Here is a 23,610-nt window from a genome sequence, read left to right on the forward strand (position 1 = left end):
TTTATGGTATAGTGTTAACATTTGCAATGACTGTGACTTATGTAGATACCAACTTCTGTTTTTACTACTTGCTTCTTGATTTCCCACCACAGCGGTTGCCCTATTCCTTGCTGTATGTTGAAGTTTACTTTAAGTATTATTGTATCACATTGCAGTTGTCATGTATGTGCAAATGGAAAAGCAGAATGTAAGGGATTTGGTTTAATTAGGTCACAATTGTATTAACTTGTCTGGGAACTATCCAGTAATAACTTATTCAATATAGGTCATTCCTTCCTTAATAATTTCCAGCTGATGGAACACTCCCATCAGCACTACCACAGTTCAGAGCTGGCCTCAGCCTCTGCTGAAACAGTACTGAGCTTTCTTATATGTGGAGATTAAGTACGTAGAAGGAAGTGTTGCCTCTGTTCTTCTGTTTGTTCCTCAGTCTTATTGTCTTATTTCTTTTTTCCTTCCTCCTTTAGAAGATGTCTTAATAGGCCAGGTTCAGAAAATGCTATAGTGAACAAGATCCCTTCTGTGCTGGCTTAAATGAACTCTTCACCTGTGATTACTTGCATCTGCTCCTTTTCTTACCTGTTGTCTGGAACGTAGTTCTACTTTAGTCAGTCTGCTGACTGAGAGAAATGTTCCTTCCTATTAAAAAAAAAACAAACAACAAAACAAAAACTAGTGTGATGATCACCAGGAACATCATATGATCTTTGGGAGGGATGGGAACAGCTCTTCTGGAGCTGAGAGTTTTCTCGGGCCAAAGGGATATGCTTTATTTAGCTTTAATGTGTGAGTATATGATTCACATTTCCAGAGCAATATGGTTGCAGTAATCTTTCAATCAATCCCTGTGGCTGCCACATTTTCATTGAAGTTTGATCCCTATATAAAATGCTACTTGTTTTTTCTCTCCACATCTAAACAAAGATGTCATTGCTATGCAGGAAATATATTGGGTTAAGTTAGGCGCTCAAACATAAAGGCCTATATTTTAAAAAAAAACTAATGTATGAACCTTTTCTGTCAGACACTTGATTGACCCAAATTTTGGTGTTTTTCAGTTTATATTCACAATACTTCATTATAATTCACTGTAAGAATATGAAAGTCCATGAAAGTTTCCATCTTCTCCAAAGACTGGATTTCTTCCTTTCAAAGTTCTGAATGCTCTTGATGATATCTGGGGAGCCTCTATTCAGAAGTCTTAAAGGGAGAGATTGTACACTGAATTTTCAAATAATAGAAGCTGAAACCTAAAGTTTGATTTGAGAAAAAAAATGCAAAGTGCTCATGGCAGTACTCTTAATTAGACCTGTGGCTTCATTTCAGTTATTTTTAATACATGTTTTTGGAAGTGTGTGTGTATAAATTACAATCTATATTGGATCATATTCGTAGAATGTACAGAGAAGCTGGTAAAGCATTTATGTGGTTTCTAAGTATCTAAAAAATTGGATCCAGTTTTAAGGCAAATTACTAATTCTGTTAGATAATTCTGATCACATTCCTCCTCTGTACCATAAAGGAGACAAAGATATAAAAGGATGAGAATGACATCAATAAATAGGAAAGAAATGCTTTCTTGAAATACTTGTTTTAAGTATGGATGTATATTCTTAATACGTGTTGAATTTAATAACGTACACCATAAGTACTGTTCAGTTGCTGGGTCTGGTACATTCAATGTATAACAAAGTAGAAAATATCTAAGTTGTATGTTTGTGGTACTATGAAATTTTCTGTTTTTATATGATGTGTGGACCTCAAAGGTAGATGAATAGTTTTGTTACTGCTGAAGCTGTTAATTTTCATCTAGTTGGAATACTGCAGCATTCTTTGGTTTAACGTGAAATTATGGGAGGCAAGAGACTAGAGATGAGGCGGATGACTTAGCATTCAAAACATTGCAAATGTTTGGCAGGTTTTTTTTTTAGAGGAAAGGAAAGTGTCTCTTGAGACCTTTATTTTCTGTGGAACAATATTACAAAATCCATAGTTACAGAATTTGAATTGGCAAAAGGAATAAGAGATTAATGATTTTGGCAGCTGCTTTAAGCTAACGTATTATCTCAACATCTTAATATATGAAAGATATCTTTTTTTCATCCTTAAAAAAAATAATAATAATAAAAAATCCTTACCAACATTTAATTGCTAATTATGTTGAATGATCCTATAAAGATGCTGTCCATGCTAAGTTTTCTCACAGGCTTTTGCTTTCACGATAGCCAGGGTAACGGTTTTGTTTATCATATAATTTTGTGTGACTGTTGAATTCCTTTGTATTCTGTCATAACACTTAACTCTCATTCATGCTTTCAACTGTTTAAAACACAAAGAAAATGCATACGTAACCTTTTACTATTTATAAAATGAGTAAGAAAATTTGCAGTTGATTTTTTTTTTATTTTTTTTTTTTTTTTTCTCCTGAGGAGAACCTACTATTCGCTATGTATTGCTCTCTTCTTCCCTATGCAACTCATTTTAGATTTAATTTAGTAAGATGTATGAATAGTCTTTTTAACCTTTCTTCTTTTGGTGAGCTATGCTTAGTTAAAAATTGACCTGTGTCTTTCATCAAACTGGAATATACTTTAGCATTTCTGAGAAATGAATGAGAACACACACACACACCTGGCTTCCATGTATAGCAAATTAAATTGCCTGCAGATATGTCTGAATGTTCTGTGATTTCTACCTGATTCAGAACTGCTTCTGAAATGTGCCACTTCACAAAACTAGCACAGTACCACCAGTAAGATTACCTGTTCTTGAAATCAAATGTGTGTAAATGATCATTAGCAATTTATAAAAGCAAACTCAAGTTCTGCAGAACATTCAGGTTTGAAGCAAAATACGTAATCTGTATAAACAAACAACAACAAAAAAAACCCAACAGCTAAACCTGCATGGAAGAATTCTGGAAACATTTTTTCTGCTGGCAAGCAAGACTTCAAACAAATAGGTACTCTTGCATGTTGTTTCTTTTTTTTTTTGTTTGGCCATAGGAACATGATTAACTTAAGCTGAGGTCTTTTGCTTAGTATTGTTGATTTATGTTTTTTATGTTTTGCGGTTTTCTTCTCTGTTTTTCTTTTTTTCTTTCTTTTTTTTTTTTTTTTTTTTTGGCAACACTTTTCTCCTTTCCTTCCCTTCTGCTTGACCCATTGTAAACTGTTCAAGCAGATGAAAAAAATCTGTCAACCAGTGCATCACACATAGCAGATATGAATCTGAATCATCATATAAACTATAGGTATCTCATTTATCTCATTGGCTTTAAAACGAAATGGTAAATAATTAATCCATAGCCATTCTTAAAATACTCCTAACGGGTGAGATCTGTTGTCTAGAAATGCTGTCAAAAAGCTATTTACAATGTGAATGAAATTGGCTATTAGCGCATTCGTTCCTTCCTTCTCTCCAAACAGTAAATGAATTTGAGTAGCGTCACAGCTGTACTCAAGGGAGTGCACAAAAAAGTACCATGAATCACTCATCAAATTTCCATAAGTGACAAAGTGCTGAGTTCGGTCATCTCAGTCTACAATGCTATTTTTTTATTTTTATTTTTTTTTCCCCTCTCAGTTACATAGCCGAGGAAATTAGGACAAAAAAATTTGTCAGGATGAGCAACTCCTCCAGTGTTTTGAGTCATAATTCTCCTTCAAGGTTAGCATGTGAAATATGAAAAGCAGATCAAAATTTGTCTAAGAAATTATACCTTTTGCTGTGTCAAGATAAGACAGTAGTATGAACATTACTGCCTTACTTTCATTCAGGCATTCGAAGTTATGCTATTTGAAGTAAAGCTGCTGACCTCCTTTACCTCTTTTATTCCCTGAAAATAACTTCCATGCTCTCTCTTCCTTCTTCCATGACTGCTCTTTCTTCACTAATGCACATTCTTTTCTGTACTCTTAGCAAATGTCTTAAAAGAAAACTAAGAACCTGTTCACTTGAGAAATGGACACTAAGCAAGCTTTGTAATACCTGTTTGGGCAATACATGTTTCATTTTTCATGGAGGTGTGAAATGAAATTCAGAGAGGTCAGATGAGTTTCCCAAAGCTAGAATCTGCAAAAATGAATTTGGATATAGGAACACAAGCCTTCCAAACTGTAGTTCATTATTTGATTCAAAATGCTTGCACGGACAGGAACAGTATTGATATTTACAGATGTTTTGTGTCAAAATCTGCTAAAAGGCAAACAGGAAAATTTGGGCTGCCCCACAGAAAAGCACAAGAGAAAAGGTATTTGCCACCCGTCTGAAATCTGAAGGATATCTATTCTTAGGGCTATGGCAATGTCATCCCAATGTCTCTTTGATTTTGAAATGTGTGTCCTGTTCTGTTATCACCTTTTAGACATGTCTCGTTTGACATATGTAAACATTTCCAAATCAAATATTTACAGAGCATGCTAATAGTGAGTATTTATTGCTGTGCAAGTTTCATTTGATGCATTTTGATTCACTTTATTTGCTTTCTCTTTCTGTATGAATTATGCTACTTTGTATCATAGCACAAAAATTGCAGCATCAAATGTACAATAAGCAGTTTTCCATATGCCTTCTAAATATGCTCTGAGAGACTGCCAGCTAGTAAATAAAAGGAGATATTTCTAGCCAGTAAATATATAGAGAGAGGGAGCCACTATCTTGATTGTTTGATCTGCATATATAGAAAAATTATTTGATTCATTGTGACTTGGGCTATGGAGTCTTACTGTGTTGCAGCTGATATCTTGTTCACTGTTAACATGCATTAGGAAAGGGCGACATGTTAACAGTGACAACCAGCTATGCTGCTGCTGTTTTACATTTTATGAATAGCATATCTCTCTTACCTCCAAAACAAACTTTCAGTGAGGCAAGCAACCTGTGTGAGCATTTCTTTTCAGTGTGCCTAGAAATGAAGTGACAGCTGTTAAACATAGCTGTATACATGAGTAAGGTTATACCACTTCCATAAGTAGTCCTTACTGGAAGCAAAAAAAAAATCCACAGCACTGGCTTTCCAACAGGTCTCCAGTAAGTATATGTTAGTGTCGGTAATATTAGACAAGTTCTTTGGTGGTTTTTGTTTTTGTTTTTTACACTGTACTCCTGAACAATGTGAACTTCACTTTGTCTTGGCTTCCTGTTTTGTGGGATTTTTTTTCTGTGAGGAAATTTAAAAGCATTGTTTAGAAGGGCCATTCATTGTTTGATTCTTTTCATTTTATTGTCATTTTTCAGGTCATAGCTTCATATTTTAACTTACGATCATTTTGTGTTTTGCCACGGAGTTTTCATAGAGGTCATGGAAAAGTAATAGGTCATTAAGCAAGTTATCTTGAATTATATTTCTAGATACAGCTTTCCATAGAATTTTCCATGAAATTGATAAAACTTCTGTATTGAGTTTCGGGTGAGAAATACGTTCATAAAAGCTGCAGTATTACAAAACTTGGCATTAAAAATGAAATGGAATAGTAGTTAAGCAATTTGTTTTTGAATTAATTATTTCAAAGTTTTCTGCATAATTCAATATAATATTTCTACATATTCTTAAATTTGAAATAACAAAAAGCAATTGAAATAAGAAATCTGTTAAATTTCACTGTAGTCATACTACTTAATGGGTGTTACAAATGTAACCTTCAACTTCAGCAGCAGTTGTAACATGAGATCTATCTTTAGTATGCTGCTTTGCTTTTGTCTTGTTCAGAGGCAAATGTCATATCATTCTCATAGAATGACAGATACCTGTTATCTAGCATGATTGTTCCTGCCTCAGTTTTCTGTTGCTCAGATGTGAATTTTAGTCTTTTTGTATATGCTCACATCTAAAATACCTATTTAAGTTTGTCACAGTGTAGATTTATTAGAACATGAAAAGGCTGAAAACAAAGTTTTTATGAATGTTGATGCTGTGTTTTGAAAATTACTTTAAATGCAACAGAAAAATAGTATTTAGGAAGGTGTGAATATCTAGATTTGCAGGGCTCAGCAAAGTGAGTTAATTTTAGCTTCTGAAATGGAAAATCCTTTCATCAAAAACAGTATGATAAATGCCAGACCCCATTTAGCTGAAGAATCACATTTATGTATCTATTTGTATATGAAGACCTAAGAACTGTCGTTTTTATGTTCTTATATTTTAGATCTGCATCCAAGAACAATTAAATGTTGTGTCAGTTTTAAGCAGGGAAAGAAAAGAATTCTGCATCTGTAGTTAGTGAGACATTTGTCATTTTCCTTTTATTCTTTCTTTCTTTGACAGCTTTTTGGAAACTGCAGCCTACTTCTGTATGAAACCAAAAATGGGAGAGAAGGAGGTATCCCCACATTCTTTCTTCAATATTTGGCATGAATTCAGCTCTGACTTCAAAGACTTCTGGAAGAAAGAAAACAAACTTATTCTTCAAGAAAGGTACATTTGTTTGTTCAAAGGCTTTTCTCAGAGCAATCACATAGAAACCAGTTGCCATCATTTCATTAGAACAGGGGCTTTCTCACTTTTTTCCCTAGCAGAACTCTTTTTCCTTATAATCATAATTTTTGAATGGGACATTGATATCAATCTGTGATAAAATTTTTCAAGTCTGTTAATTGATGGTTTTAGTAGACCAGGTAGCCTCTGTGAATCCAAACAATAGGAGATTTCTTTCGGGTTTGAAGGTTGATAAAAGATTTCCCATTCGCATACTTCCTGAAAACAATCAAGGAATTGAGATGTGAAACATTGTAAATATTTGTCCAAATTAATTGGAGAAAAAGGAGGAAAAGCAGGGGAGAGAAGAAAAAGTCACTTTGACCCCACCCTAAGAGAAAAATCAAACTAAACAATATTATAAATCTCAGTCTCGTGATCATATGCCCACATAGCATAACTGATGTAAAGAAATATAAACAAAGTTTTGAAAAGTTAGCCACCCTTTCTGTTCCATGTATTTAAAGAGCTGTGAAGTTTGCTTTCATCATTACATTTTGATCATTATTTGTATATAAAGATAATGCCACAAATTAATCAGTTGTTTAAATTCTATAAGAGGACAATTTAAACACAAACATGAAAACTGTAACCAAGCTTACATAATTTGGCATCTGTTAGCAACTTGAGTGATTTCAGTCTACAGATAATGAAGCTGCTGCTGTGCCTAGACATTAATAGGACAGAAGCTTTGGGGTCTCTAAATGATTGATATTAGTTCATGTTTAGGTAACAGCAAAAATAGGTCTTTTTTTCTTTTCTTTTTTATACACCCTGTATAAATGTTGCAGATATCAGATTACTGTCTTTGGAAGTTATTGATAGCTATTCTTAGACACTGATATGATCAATGTCAGGTATGCCATATATATTTAGTACAAATGGACACATTTTGGAATGAGTAGTCTCCCAGTTAGGGAAGATGGATTCAATTCTTACTGCAAGAGGATGGTGAAAACGATGTACTGTACTGTATACCATGCAGCAATCTGGGGATGCATTTCATTTCACTGACTGTCAGTCTTGAAAATAAGTAATTAAGTATGTTTCTAGAGATTGGAATTGACAGTTAAATTTTATCTTCAGTTTCCTATGCAGGCATTTTGCTGCTAAAGCAATTATTCACCAGGCTGCATGCTACATCACTGTGGCCATAATTCATAAAATATACAAATTCATTTTATTTCCTTTTTTAGGGTTAATCGTCTTTATTCCTTTTTGTCCCCTCTTCACACATCACTCTAGTTTAATAAACCTTTTTGCTGTGTCTCTAGAGTAGTTTAGTCATGGTTTCTTAAATATTTCATATCCCAGTTTATATATGGACTGTGTAGGTGAAGGATTTACATGTTAATAGTGACTGTTTCATATTTAGTCTCTACAGATATGAGTCACATTCTTTTACAATAATTTTCTCAAAGGCTTTTCATGTGATATTTTCTAAGGTGGTGTTACTTTTTGTTACTGATACATTAAAACTGTATGTACTTCAAAGAAAGCAGCCAGCCAACTCTTATTTTAATCTCCTTTCAGTCAGCATTTTAACTTGTATATTGATTTGCCAGGCATTTATGTGCAAAAGATAAACACTAAAGTGTCAGACTTCACATTTCTTTCCAAAAGGAGTTTAAAAAAAAAGAAGAGAAATGACATGAGGTTAAAAACAAAATATTTTTCCAAAAATTTTCTACTGCTTTCACTCCATTCTGTCAGTTGAAATAAAGCAGAACTGGAAAATACCAGCTGTAGAGAAAATTATGCATGATAAACTGTTAAATACAGTAGCAATAAAAAGAAAAATGCACCTGAAAATTACAGTGAAAGCATACATCTGCCAAAAGATTTTCCTAAACATACTTTTTTTTGTTGTTCTTTTTGTGGTCACATTGTAGGCAAGGCTATGAAACATTCCTATCAAAATTGTTATGCAAGCTATCTCTAACCTTCTAAAAAATTTAGATTGAAATTCTGGACCTGTTTATCCTAAAGATGTATCCTTTTAGGTGCAAACTGTAAAAGTAATATGACATTTTTCTCAGTAACCAACATATGACAATATGGGTCTGATTTGTTTCATATTTTTAAATATTGGCCTTATTGTTGTCTTTTCACTGTATTTTTCATGTGTCACTTAAAGGCTATGCTTTTGTGTTTGCACTCTGAAAACTCTTAAATACTATCTGACAGTACAGCTTGCACTTGATATGTGATCACAAAGAAAGTCAAGAAGAGCTGACACGTTAATTCCTTTTCAGTGTGGTTGCAGAAAAGAACAACTGTTCAGCACTCTCCTGATCTGTATATATATTTTAGTTTCTGCATACCCTAAGGTATGAGGTAAATTGGGCCTTGAATATTTATTTTTAGGTAATGCATGGCTACAGTGACACATGTACAATAGTCTTACCTCCTTAGGAAAACTTTTCATGCTACCAAACTTGAAATGCATACTTTTTTCCTGTTGAGACAGCAGGTGTCTCATGCATACTAACAAAGGTAATGCAGTAAATCTTTTCTTCTTAAATTATATCTTTATGCCCCTTTTTTTCTTGTTTTCTTTATATTCCTGAGATATTCAACATTAAACGCATTATTCCAGTGTAGCACTGGAGCAAGAGGTATTTTCATTTTTCTTGGTATTGAGCGAAGTCCTGCAGGCCCAAACCCTACCACTTCCCTATAACTTTTCCTATGACTGAACAAGTGCAAAAGTTCATGAGGCAGCACCTTTTAAATCACTGCAAAAGAAAGTGGTGAAAAGCAATGATCAATTAACAAACAAAAAAATCAGCTGCTGTACATGTCAGTCAAAGATCAATAGTAACTAAAAATGGAATTACTTAGAAAATACCTTTTTTTGTGGAGAGCAATGAGCAATGAGACCTTACTAGGAAGAGGCAGAAGCATTTTTGCAGAGCCACAGCTGTACCTTCACTTTCTCTGCATAAAAATGGAATTTTAATGCTTGTTTGTTCACTCCTGCCCTAAGTGATGGTGGGTTTCTTCAGATTGTTTGTTGTTCCAGACAGCCTGTGCATGCTTGCAAATATAGGGGGAATTAAAGTTGTGTTTGCAGGTGGAAGGAAAAACATGGAGCAGGGGGGAATGGCACTGAGCAGGTGTAAGTACCAATTAAGTATATGCAAAAGGTAAATGTTTCTCATAGGCTCAGTTTGGCTCTTCCTTTATGAAAAGGTGTGACACTGAACAGAGAATAACTGGGATGCCAGCAGAGGACAGTTCATAGGTCAGATCAAGATGCTGGTAAAATTCTCTAAGTTGCATCTTGCATCACGCTATGCTTGAGAATTTCTTTTGGCTGGCTTTATTCAACCCTTTAACTGCCACGATAAATCTCTGACACATTAAAAAAAATCTATACATTCAATAAAAAAAAAAAAAAGGCAAAAAAACCCCTAGTTTCTCAAATGTAAAAATTGCCCATTCCCGTAAGAATAACAGTTAAGCTGGCACCTGGTGTGTCACACTGTGTATATCTAGATGAAAGGGAGATTCCTGGCCAGCATGTCTCCACAGCTCATTGATCTCCCCCTGCAGAAAGACTGGTATGTCTCCCTACGGGACTCCTCAGCAGGATGATTTAAAACTTGCTGTTGAGCAATTTAAAGTCTGGCATTGGATATCGGTACATTGCACAGTGAGGAGCATATTGGTAAGCTGCCACTTCTGCTTGTGGAGGAGGGCATTAAATCCCATAGCACAAGCAACGGTCCTCTCAGAGTAATTTAAGGGAGATTTTGTTAGCGCTTATAATAGGAACCAGTGAGTCAGACTTGAGAGTGAGAAATCTGGGGACATGGGAAAATGTACTTGCAAAGAAATTTGGAGACTGAAAAAAAGAGTAGGAAAATATATATGGAATTGCAGTGCAAGAGGAAAATTGATAGAAATGTGGACTATGTTTAATGGAGTCACATATCACTTGGCTTGTGTTGTGGTGCCATCGAAAAGCTCCAGCCATGATGTTAGTAAGCAAACGTTTTCTCTGACTTGGAACTTCAATATCACTCTCTTTATTGCTGTTTAACCAACTGGGCTCCATACTTCTAGACTTTGTTTTACAGTGTCAAAACTGGATGTAGCTTGTATCTTTGAACAATTAAAATAATTGTTCATTTTTACGAGTATTTCAAAATTTTAACTTGATTATAAGAGTTTCTGATCAAAAAGTGTTGTGGAAAATTACAATGTTGGAATATACATACATGAAAGATGAACACATGAAAGATCCAGTAGCTAGGAAGAGTGCTTTGAGGCAGTGCCTCAAATAGAGTCGGTTTGCTACCCAACTGAGAGAAGTTGCTCAATAATTCAGTACTTCAGTTTCTTCCTTGTGCACTTCTGGCAATTTGTCTATTTCTCAATTGGATCATCAGGCCTTTTGGTTAGGGAAGGAGAGCAGTGAATCTCATTTTTAGCGCTGCTCAGATAACTGAGAAAACAAAAATATTTTTGAGTTTCTCAATCTGAGTCTCTGGAAAACATTGCTTAAGAAAAAGTTAAATGAAGATATTTAAACGTCTTTGATAAGTCTCTTTGTAGCTGTAAGCCAACCAGTGTACATGAACTGCAAGTCTGAACAAAGTGAAAAAGTAAAAAAGAAAAAAAAAAATTAAAAAAAAAAGATTCCAAGTCTCTGATCTCTCCTAAGTGTTGTGACTTTCATCAGATTCTAGAATGCTACCAAATATTTAGCAGAAGAGATTTTCAACAGCCTCATTGATTTACCTGATGTTGTAGTTTAGTGTCATGCTGGTGTGCTGCATTGCATTTTAGTATTTTGTGCATAAAAGGAGATGGATAACAATTGTCATCTCATAGTGAAGTTTGCCTTCTCTTTTCATGGCTCCAGTGTCAGATGGGTTGTGACAGTTTAGGCTATAGCCAAATGGTGATATCACAGTTCCTATCCTATGGTGATCTTTTCAGATTTTGTAACTCTTTCCTGTTTACTGCAGAGAGAATGACATTTTTATTAAATAAACAAACAAACACAACCAGCCTAATGTAATAGATACCTGGAGATGAATGAAAAAATTGCACCAGTAGGAATTTTAAACACAATTTCTGCCAGGAGGTGCTACATATTCAGTACTTGTAAAATGTTTTCTTTTCCAGGCAAAGTGATTATTACATTGGCACTTGAGGTACCCTACCATGTTGAAAGGTTCTACAAATTAATAGCATTTGTCACTAACTTGTCTGTCTACTCAAGTTAGATTGCTTTTTCTTACTGAGTAAGTTTGACAAATCAGTGCATATAGTTGTCATAATGAAAACATCCATTAAATGTAAGTGCATGGCTGTGTGCATATGACTGTGAGTAGAAGGCTAATATAGAGATTTCAGGTTTTTTTGGTTTTTTTGAAGAAATTTGCTTTTTCAGCAGTCATTTTGATGTCAACATATAATTATAAATGGGTAACTCTTGATGTGAGTATTCTCATCTGATACAAAAAACTTGGAGGCCTCTTCCTGCATTCTGCATTGTACATCTCTAGTTCCGTGGCTCTGCTAACTTTTCTGCTTTGGGTTTGTTGTTTTTTTTCAGTGATCTATTCATTCATTTCTCATATTTGCTTGTATTGCAATGACACTGCCATAGCAGCTGTGAAACAGTGGTTCACCTCTGCTGGTGCAGGTTTTTATGAGCATAATACACAGGCTCTTGTCCATTGCTAGGGAAAACATATAGCTAATGGTGATGACTGTTTTTAAAAAGACGCTTTTGCAGCTGAGAATTTGCTTTACGGAATTATCATGCTTTTTGTATTTGCTGCAGTTTTAGTGGAAGTAAATAGGAAGCATTACTTCTGAAGTAACCTAATTGTATGTGCCCCAGTTAATTTAATGTAGTTGTTCATCTGCATGGGGTATGTCTCCACAGCCACTTTAAGATATTCTCCTTCTCTGCATAATCTACTCACAAAGGATTTTCTCCTTTTTTTTTTTTTTTTTTTTTTTTGTTGTTGTTGGTTTTTTTTTTTTTTCCTAAACATTGCACTTTTTCTTTCTAACATCATTTACTGCTTCATGGTGTTTTAGAGCAAACATATGGCTTCACATTTCTGTTTACTTCCAGCTTTCTTTTCCTTTCTTTTGCTTATTCTTTCAGTCACTAGTTTTACCTCATATTCAATAATGGTCTTTTCCCTTATCATTTCCTGTGGAATTTCCCAATCAAATAGTCAGAATGCAGCCAACTTCTTTGAGAGCAAACTGGTTTCAGTTCCAAGAAAAACAATGAAGTGATAAACAATTTTCTTAGAACACTTACTGTCCTCCAAACTTTGCATATGAAAATTGATTACCATCTTTCCCGAAGGTGGCCAGGTATAGTCTGAAATACTGGCCACTTTGACTAGAAAAAGTATATATGATTCTGATGTCACTCTGTGCATTTATTAGAATTTTAGCCATCCTTAACAGGTTTCTGTTGGTTGGTTCTTTTGTGCTCTTGTATTTTCAAGGTGAAATTTTAATCTACTTGTCCTTGGTCCTCTGAGCCAAAGTATGATTAATCACTCTGTTTTTTAACCTGCTATTGTCTACCTCATGGTCATTGCAGTAACCATGCAAGGAGCTGGCAGAGATGTCAGGATAGACTAATACATAATCTCTTTGGAGAGGTTAGGTTTCATCAGTCAGTTTGATGGCACCAGGTACATTAAAATGTGTTTCTTATCTGTATAAAGTCTTTGCAGTCAGTTACTGAATTATATCTATGTTATAGCTTCAATCCTATTGGTGGGAAAGTAAAAGTTCTACATTTTTTACTAGACTTTTATCTTGAGAATTGTACTTTTTTTCCTCCCTACCAAAGAGAAATTTCTTAACAAAAAGAAGTCATTTCAATAGTTTAGTAACTGAGTCAAAGAAAAAAACTTAGGTCAATTGCTCTGGAAGAGTTTTCAAAAAAAAGAAAAACAGCTTTAAAGATTTCTACTCTTGATGTCTTAAGGACATTAGTACTTGATATTTTTGTGGAGTTTTTTTGTTTTGTTTTGTTTTTTGTTTTTGTTGTTGTTATTTGTAAAGATATTATTATTATGAACATGCTATCACTACCCCAAACTAACATACATAAAGTATCTTGATGTGCAAAACACGTTATTTATCTGCTAAAAAGCACTTAGGAATATGAAGAATATTAGCCTTAGCTTTGTTATATGTTACAATGTATAGTATATCTGTAAATATATATATATATATGTTGGGTTTCATGAAATACATTTTCAAGCCATAGAAGTAATATCTGTGTGAGTTTATCATGGAAGTTTTTGTGAGCAGCTCTAGTATCTAAGGCATATAACATTCCAGCCTTCTCTCTGTGCTTACATTTGTCATGACTTAGCACTTGCTAGTGAACTGTAAGGCTACCAAGCCTAGATGGAGCCAGAAAGAAATGAATCTGTCTGTTACAGATACTTCAGTCAAAATTATTAATGTTCGGTGTTAGGAAAGTGGCTGCCCTTCTCAATGGACTGAATGATGACAGAAATTCTCTGAGCCTTGATAAGACTGTGACCAGGCTGGCTTTTGGTCTAGAAGGTAGATAATACAGCTAGTCTGTCCTTTGGGTTTGTAGAGATGTCTGGTTCTTTTTTCCTGTATCCTTGCCAAAGTGAAACTCGCTTATTTATCTATTTGTCTCAGAGATTGTCTTTAAACTTAATCACAGTTTGTATATGTTTCTTCACAATAAATATGAGGTAGAAGGAAGGTAAGGGGTATTTTTACTATGCTGGAAAGAAGAAACTATTTCTCTTGTTACAGGCAATGCCTATTTAGACTTCAAATCTTTATAGGTAGCAGTATTTGAGACGTTAACTATTGAGCTCTGTGAGTGACTATCTATTCATTTACTTCTATGCTTTTAACTGACCCAGGGATTGCTTTCTCATATTTTATGTTGGCTACATACTTTATTCATGTTGGGGCTGTTCAGAAAGTAATCCTTTCTGAAATAATGAAAGAAATATCTGAACTAAGTTTAATTAATATTATGGGACATATATTTGTCCAGATACCCATTTTGAGCACTCTTATTGTGCACTTGTAAAATCTGCCTTGGACCTGATGTTGTGTCTAATAACTGCTAATAACTCTGCTCTTCGGAATGCTATAAAGAATTAAGCAACTCTCTGGTTGATCAAGATTAGTTTTGTAGGACTATGTCCTTGTAAGGGCAAAAACAAGAAGTGTCTTGGGAAAAGAAACATGCCAAAAATGCCAAACGTGTAGTGCTGATGCTATCTTTCCTATTGAACAAATATGCTCTCCTTAAGCCAGAATTGATGTGATCTAGGACTTGATAGCAAATGAAATGATCAGTTTATTGAAAGCAAGTGAGTTGGAAAAGCTGAAAAGTATAAAATGAGATCATTAGAGCATCAGTGTTGCAGAATCATCTTAACACACTGGAAGCATGCGAACAATTCCTATCATGCTTCAACTGTACCACCTGATTTCTTCAAGAGCATGCTGTCTGCCTTTTTGTAGAATTGTCAGATATTCTGAGTTGAAAGGGACCCACAAGTGTCATCAAGTCCAACTCCTGAATTCACACAGGACTACTCAAATCTTATGTCTGAGAGCTTTCTCCAAGCGCTTCTTGAACTCTGGCAGCTTGCTGCTGTGACAGCTGCCTTAACCTAGGGTGCCTGTTCAAGTGCTTGGTCATCCTCTTGGCAACAATCCTAATCTCCAGTCTGACCCTGTTAGACTCCCTTAGCACCTCTTTCTCTCACCCAATCTCGGAACTTGCCTGGAGTTGCTTTCCCACTTCAGACTATTTAGTTGCACTCGAGAACAGTGATTCCATAAAGTGATCTAATTAACTCTATGATAGAAGTTATTAGTTGTGAGCAACTGTTTTAACTAGAAACAGGTCTTCAATATATCAATCTATATGCGTGCCTGCCTTTGCCTAAGGATCAAATCTCTCTGGCATGAGGAGCACTCTCCTTCCTCAGACTCTTCATTTCATAGCTTCCCTCAGGGAAAACAAGGCCTCGACAGTTGAATTCTCACTCCTTGGAATGTTTTGTTAACTGTTTCAAACACTTTGAGTGGTTTGTTCTCTACAATGGCAGAACAGCAGTGTCACTTTGGCCTGGAGCCTGTAAGTATGTCACTGTCTACAATTTCTTCCCTATTTGTGACTGTTGGGAGGCTCACAGATTCATAGCTCTTGTGTTGTTTTCCCCAAACATCACCTTCCCTCTTGCCAGAATTTAAAGAGATCTGTTATCATTTTCATGAAGCAGTAACAATTGACCACAGTTGAATATTTAAGCCAGTCTTCCTGATGTGGCAGTGTGAGTTCATTCCATTTTTCTACCTCTTGATTTATTTTGCATCTCCACATTGATAATAGTTCTGCTGAAGTCAGGAGAAAGTAGTACAGGAAAGGCCTGAGCAAATGACATTACTACTCTCTACAATTACTTGAAAGAAGGCTGTGGCAAGGCAGGGGTTGGTCTCTTCTTCTTCGTAACAGCAGCAAGACAAGAGATAATGGCCTTATGTTGTACTGGGAGAGTTTCAGATTGGATATTAGGTAAAACTTCTGATGAAGAGTGGTTAAGCAGCTGAACAAGCTGCCTATGGACATGGTGAAGTCACCATCCCTGGAGGTGTTCTAGTAGTTGTAATATTTAGGGACATGGTTTAGTGGGCAGTATAGGCAGTAGGTGGACAGTTGGACTAGATGGTGTTAGAGGTATTGTCCAAGGTTAAGGATGCTGTAATGATATGTAGGAATTTACCGTAGTGATAACCAGGTATTAAACTTGTCTTGAGGTGACAGAAGCAAGGTTTGTTTTGCGTAATGTTGTAAATTTTACCTACAAGAAGGTGAAGAATTCTTCAGGAACAAGAGAGAATATTTAAAGTGTATTTTTCTAATTGCTGGTGGCAATTAAATATTTTCCAACTGAATTGAGTTGGAAAATATTTAATTGCTACCTTACAGGCTCGTTATCTCAAAGGCACTGCTTCTTGCAGATTAAATTCACCAATGTGCTGATTTTTTAGAATTTAGATACATATTATAGCTGTAAATACGTACAGTTTTATGTGCTTCTAGTTTTTAGTCATAATCTAGAGTCCTGACGATAAGACTTTACTGTGCTACATTTACATTTCTAATGATTTTTTTTTTTTCTGAGGAAGTATATCTATATATTGTATTGGCTTCAGTGAGGCTTTATCCAACCACTTGAATCTTCATGAAGGATCAGGTCCAGGAGGCAGTGAGCTATCCCAAACCAACACAATGAGTCAGTGATATGGTTGGGATGGAAACCAAGTGGCTGCTAGCTCTCAGCTTTGTCTGAAGTGTATTAGGGAATAATGCTTCTCGTCTTCTGCATTCTGACTGTGATAAATATACTCAAGCTACAAGGAATTTCATAAGGACTCCCAAAAACTTCAGTACTGCAGCTACACTTGTGAGACCAAGGCGTCTTACATAATCTTAGAAAAATGAGTAGCACAAGCTTTAAGACTGTTGGTCTCTTTCTTTTTCAAGTGCAGTTTAAGTAACAGAAATTAAGAACATCCCCCTCACTGTATTTTGTTCTTTCAAGCCAAGGCAGTCTTTCTTGAAACATCTATTAACTCTAAAAACAAACAAACAAACAAAACCAGCAAATTTAGAGATGTTATACTGACAATGGCACTCAACAGGACTTGCCTTTCCAGAAAATAATCTGTTACTGTATCATCACAAGTTCCATTCTGTTCAAGGATTCTTGTTTTGAATTAATATGAGACCCAGAGGGAGCCAAATCATCTTATGAGCTGGTATGTTAGGCAAGCAGTGAGAATCTGTCCTTGAAAGGGAGATACTTTAATGCAACAAAGACTGGAACTAGAGATTCCCTAACATTTCCTGAGAATAACATCAGGATCTGTGTGAAGTGGTTCAGTAAATATTTTTGTATATTTCACATGCTGTCATTTGCATGACGAATAGTTTGAATGCCTGCATACATTAAGTTTCTTTTACAAAACAATGATCTTGATACCTTCAGTAGTTATTATTCCTCAGGATTTGATACTAATTTAACCTCAAGTAATATTTCATTTTTCTTATTTAAGTTTTGCCTTCCAATGATGGGAGTCAGTTACAGCTGTATTTCAAAAAGAGGAAATGATATGATATGTGAGCTTCTCTCTGTAAGAGTGACTTTTGATAGCTTTGAATGTCTGACTGTTTTGAGAAGATTATGAGAAGATCAGTGCTACAAATGCTCTTTCTCATTCAGATGTATATAGAAATGAATCAGAAGAAAAGGTATGTGTTTAGGGGAAAGAAAAAGTCTTTGACTTTCATTGCAAACTCTTTTATTCCCACAAGCTTCTATTTAAAACTGTTACTATATTTTGTCTGTCACTTTTCAATCTACTTAAATCTGTTTTGAAGATGAACCACTTGCCATTTAACGTTTCTGTTCTATGTTACGATACAACAATGTGACTGACTTGCCGTCAGATCAGAAGCGTTACAATTTGAAAATAAGAGGTTTCTACCTGTGCAAGTTAAGGTCTTTCTCCCTTAATAAAGTATACCATTATCAAATGAAGAGAGCAGCATGCTGGAGAAGAACTGAAGTTTAAATTAAATTTTAACAATATAAATTTGAAACTGATGAGAAGAATGAGGTGTGTCTGGTGAATCTAGATGAAGGAGAGATGAATGTGAAGGCAGTTTTTGTAATGTGCTTAGCAGACCCAGCTGGAGTCATATTTTCAAAAATCTGGCCCTTACCACACACATGAAAAAAAAAAAAAAATTAAAATAATAGCAACATGAAGTCTGATTCTCACACTGCCCTGTGTAGCCTCAGTGAAATAGCAGACATGCAAGTGGTCTGGAGATGAACCGCAAGGAACCAGCCAAAGATATATCATTTCTTCAATATCATTTTACTGTTGGTTATTTTTCATTGTTGGATAATGATGAAAAAGTGGAGTAAGTGCTATCCAGATTCTATATTGCTGGCAAGAACAAAACAATAAAGGATTTATGTTCTTATTCTCTACTTTCCTATTTATAAATAATAGTCTCATCTCTCATAAAAAATAAAAATTACACATCTCACACCATTTAATGCCATCATAAAGAAAGGGTTTATGTAAGTCTTTGAAGCTCAGAGAATTCATAACTTAAATCTGCATTAGTGTTTCAATAACCATGTGTGTTTGTAAGACTGATCTCCAAAATGAGTAAAAATGTTTGAGAAATATTTTATGGTGTGCCGTTGAGCCTACCAGACTGATTTTGGCAGACTCCCAGTCTGAATGCAGACTTCTGTCTTTTGGGGCTTGTTCCCTATCTGGATGACTAAAAGAACATTTATCTCATCAACGATGTAGCATTTTGTGGTATTTCGTAAGCCCTAATTTGGTACCATTTACCAAGTCAGGAAACACTAATGTATGACACCCTCGCATCTGGAACCTGCTTGTCTCTTTGCACCCAAGTGTTTCCATGTAAGCTTTGCTGCTCACCCTCAGTTGTGGAGAGAAAGAAATGCACACAGTGATGTGCACCACCTTGTTTGCAAACAGAATGATTTTTAAGAACGATACTGGAAATTTTCAGTCAACATTTTTATTTTAAGCTTGAGAGCAAAGACTGGAAATGTAAATTAAGCTGCTTTGCCATTTTAAAATACAAACAACTTTGGGTTAAAGGGTAGAAAATTTGATAGCTTTTTTTTTTTTTTTTTTTTTTTTTTTTTTTTAAACTGCAGTTGAGCTACTGAGGTCAGGACCTGTAGAAGAGAGGTTTAAAAACAATTGTGAAAAGTAGTTTTCTTAGCATTTTTTGGCTTGAATGTTCTGAAAGCTGGTCTTCATGTCTACCAGGGTAATTTAAATCCTGCTAGATTTCAATATTAAACTATCTTAAGTACTGATTATTTTTGTAACTAGCATTTAATATGCCATTGATTATGCCTGATCTTTTAAGTACCAGAGCCTGGTGGGATGGCAACAGCAGCCATGGAGTGCAACTGCTGTTTTGTAGAGCCTATTAATAAAGGCATAGGGAATAAAATTGTCCATATTCATCTTCATACATTTTTTAAAGAAAAAGTTATATACTACGCTGTCTTTGGAAATCATTTTGGTCTAGGGGAATGCTTATAAATTGTATATTCTTTCAGAGTTAAAGAGGCAGAGGAAGTCTGCAGACAGAAAAAGGGGAAGTCACTATACAATATAAGACCAAAACATGACTCCGGAATTGTAAGTAAAAAATTGTAGCTATACTTCTTTTACCATTATTCCTTCTACTGTTTTCTCCTTTCCTTCTGTAGGCATCTTATCATCTTATTCTTGATATATTTCTTGTTCTGTTTGGCTTTTTTTTTTTTTTTTTTTTTTTTTTTTTTTTTTTTTTTTAAGAGATGCTAGATTAAGCAACTTGAATGTTGTCTGTTAATGTTACTCCATAAAAGCAAGAGCAAGCAAGAGTAGCATGTTATTGCTCTATCCTGCCAATATCTGCATCTTGAGAGGCACCTAGATGGGAGAAAAAACAGTTATGGTCTTCAAGCTTATTCAGCCTCAAATTACTCTTTTTCTGAAGTTACAGTATGTAAAGAAGGTTCATAATAGCATGCATTTTGAAAGTTGGATCTCCATGTCAGATACTAGTAGCTTCTGTTCTACTGATCTGATTTGCTTTAAAATAGCAGCTCTCAGAAGAGATAACACTGTGCTTTGACTGTTCTGAAAACAGATCAATAAGTGTAATGATTGTCTATCCGTTATTATGAGACTTAGAGGTAGGTCTGAATACCAGGATCTTGGTTTATTTGGCACTGCAGAGATTCCCAGTGTTACTGAAAAACTGACAGAGGGAAAAGCTATGTAAGTAAATGATTTCACAAATTGTGTTTAGCTGCAGTTTACTTTCATTCTTGTTTTGAAGGGATATTATTTGTGAATTCAGTTCTAGAGTATGTATAATTTAATGTTAATGTATGTGCTTGTGTGCTTTCAACATGTGAACTCATCATCTTGCTGAATTTTCTTCATTTTCATAATTATTATTTTTCAGAAAGCCAAGATAAGTATGAAAATCTGACAGAAGAAAAGCAAAAGCCATTGTTACCTGGTTACCAAAATTCAATGTGTCTCTGGGTGGGGTATGAGGGGGAAGGATACTACATCATCCTGATCATTTACTTTCTGGACCTTTTGAATTCGCTTTTTGTTCTCTGGAGTTTTCCACCAACTGATGTGTTAATGTACATTCATGAATGAATGTAATCACTTCAACGGAGTGCCCGGCAATAGACTAGATATTGTCTTGAAACACCTTCCCTGTATTCAGTATCTCCTTTACCACTTGAAGATGATATTTTGTAAAGTGTATCGTATACTACAAATACGCCAAGTCAGCATGCATAAAAACAGTATCTGCGTCAGTTCTGAACATGCTGAAAATTGCATTAAGTTGAACTTCATAAGAATACTACTTGATAAAGTAAAACATTTCCATTCCTACTGGTAACATCTGTCTAACTCAGATACTTCATGACACTGCACTTAGATTAGGGAAAGAAATGTTACTCCTAGTGAATTGTTTGTATCTGTTTCATGTTGGCATATGTAGTTTGTATTTTGAATTGTTAAGTGCTGCTTATACAGTATAATCAATGCTTTCCCTACTTGTTTGGTTGCCCTCCATGGCTAAATATTTGTGGAACAGGATGTTTACTGTAACTATGTTTAAAATCGATAAGGCAACATACTTTTATGACTTTTACTTCATCTTTTGCCAGATAGTGAATGCCAGGTGGTAATGGGGGTCAGAAAAACAGCATTTACAAAGAAAAAAGAGGGAGGGTGGAGTGGGGGGGGAGCAGGGAGCAAGACAATACAGAAAAGCACAAAAGTACTATAGAGAGAATATGAGAGAGATTTGGCTGTTATAGTTTGTTAACATATAAAGCAGCTAATAATTTTACATGAACTTTAGAAACCATAGTATAGATTTAACTGCTGATAAGTCAGACAGGCTTTTGGCCACATGTACATGACTTCTCTTTTGGAATTAGCTTTACAGTTACTTTAAAACTCCTTTAGAGAGCCGTTAAAGATGCACATGGGGACTGACATTTAGGAAAAACAGTAGCCAATTCTAGTGACAGACATGGACTACCAACGAATTGACATTAATTTCACACTTAGCATTGTTGCAGTTTTCCTCCAGGCTTTCTGTGTCCCTTGCTAGGAGATTAATGATTGAAATCTATGACACATGCTTTATTTCTATTTGCAGTTTAGAACTGATTATATCAGCCTTGATCTGCTCAACCAATAACAACTGTTTTCTCCAGTCATGATTAAATAGCACCAAAACAATCCTCCTGATTGATAACGTTCTGCTTTCAAGGCTCACTTTTCCTGAAAGCAACCAGAGTCAGATACTGAGTTGGAGGCGCATGCTTCATTCAGCATTGGAGCTTGAAAGACACTGGAGTACAAAGCAAATGAGGTCTAACCTGCGGGGGTGTGTTATTCCCTGTCTAATCTAGCACATCATCAGACATTCCTAGCTGTCCAGAAGCTACTGTACTACTCAAGTGTCATAAAAGAAGTGTGAAATATGACCTCAGGAATCTGTTATTCTTCACTTATACCAAGCACTAGAAAAGATGTTTTTTTTCACTATGTGAAAAGTAAGTCTCCTGTTGCTGACAAACCTATTTGAAATTCTGTAGTCGTAATAATTTCTGTCAGGGATATAAATTACTGAGAATGGAGTTCTAAAACTTTGTGTTGATGGGAGTAACATTACTATTTGGGGGGGTGAGAAGAAGAGATTATTTGTTGTTACAACTAACTTATGGGGGAAAAAAAGAAAAGAAGTTAAAAAAAATAAAGCTATTTTAATGGCACTGATTCAAATCCATGTTTGTATTTATGTAAACAGTAGTCATTTTCTCTAACTTTGCTCCTAAGTGCAAGAATACAGTAGCATGTTTCCATTTGTAGCCTTCCTGTTCCCTTCAGTACCTACAGTATGTATATTATACTAAATGAAATAATAGATCATCTAACAAAGATCACTATGTGCAATACTGTATTTAGTGTTTCTATTTCAATTTTTTTTAGAATGTTAATTTATATGAAAATAAAAGGAATAATAACAAAATAGTTGCCTTCTCTCTTCACTCTCATAGTGTGCTGTAGTTTGCTAGCAACCATGTGCTAAGTGCCACTGCTCACCAGAAAACTAATGTGAAGCATCAGTGGAAATGGGGCTTTTGGATGCACAGTGCCAGTAACTCCTCATTATGTGGATATGATACCTCTTCCCAAGTGGTGGTAGTGATGAGCTTTGGAGTTCTTTACCCAATTAGACTGTATCACTCAGTTATCATGCTTGTGCATGCCTCTAGTAGTGCATTAGTCTTAGATGGTTCAAATACATCTCTTTACAGCTGTGGAGGTGATTTGATACATTTGAGGAACCTTACTAACACCTGTAATCTGTTCTTATTAGTGCTGCCCACCAAACTGCTATTATTGCAAAACTATGTGTTCAAAAATATTATTTGCATATTATGTCTTTTTATATATATATGTGTGTGTGTGTTTGTGTGTGTGTGTATAAAACATTGTAATTACATACTCATTTGAGTAGGAAGGGACTTCTGTATGCCACCTAGTCCATCTCCCCTGCAATGAACAGGGACACCTATAGCTACATAAGGTTGCTCAGAGCACCATCCAGTTTGACCCACAGCATAAGTGGAATCCCAATGCAAGTTTCACCATTACTTTTTTCAGTGGCACACAGAGCTTTGTCAGAATTCTATACTAATATTATTTTCTTTGCATTTAGAAAGTGGAAAGGATTTTTAGGTCCCTCTCTCCCCATTTACTTGAATTGAATATCAAGCATGCTACATTTGCTGAGCCTTTATTGTCATCATAGTATTATCACTCACGGTTGCTTAAACTGCAACAGCTCAATAAGGACTTCTATACCCAGATGTAACATTGAGTAAGAGAAGAAGATCATCCTTTTGAGAGGAACTAAGACTTGCATTGTTCTGCTTTGCAAATTAAACCTTTCAGAAGCA

General features: G+C 35.2%; 1 protein-coding gene across 2 annotated transcripts in view; it reads left to right on the forward strand.

The window, feature by feature from the left end:
• The window catches only part of FMN2 (formin 2), a 131,320-nt gene extending 110,051 nt beyond the window's left edge, over positions 1 to 21,269 (forward strand). For both annotated transcript variants that reach the window (XM_072332531.1, XM_072332532.1), the window contains 3 exons: positions 6,266 to 6,415; positions 19,675 to 19,756; positions 20,574 to 21,269. In XM_072332531.1, the coding sequence (XP_072188632.1) occupies positions 6,266 to 6,415; positions 19,675 to 19,756; positions 20,574 to 20,600 (259 nt within the window). In that variant the 3' untranslated portion in view covers positions 20,601 to 21,269. The remainder of the gene's footprint in view (positions 1 to 6,265; positions 6,416 to 19,674; positions 19,757 to 20,573) is intronic.
• Positions 21,270 to 23,610: the final 2,341 nt, after the last annotated feature.

This window comes from Excalfactoria chinensis, chromosome 3 (genome assembly GCF_039878825.1).
Source record: "Excalfactoria chinensis isolate bCotChi1 chromosome 3, bCotChi1.hap2, whole genome shotgun sequence".
NCBI classification, from domain to species: Eukaryota; Metazoa; Chordata; class Aves; order Galliformes; family Phasianidae; genus Excalfactoria; species Excalfactoria chinensis.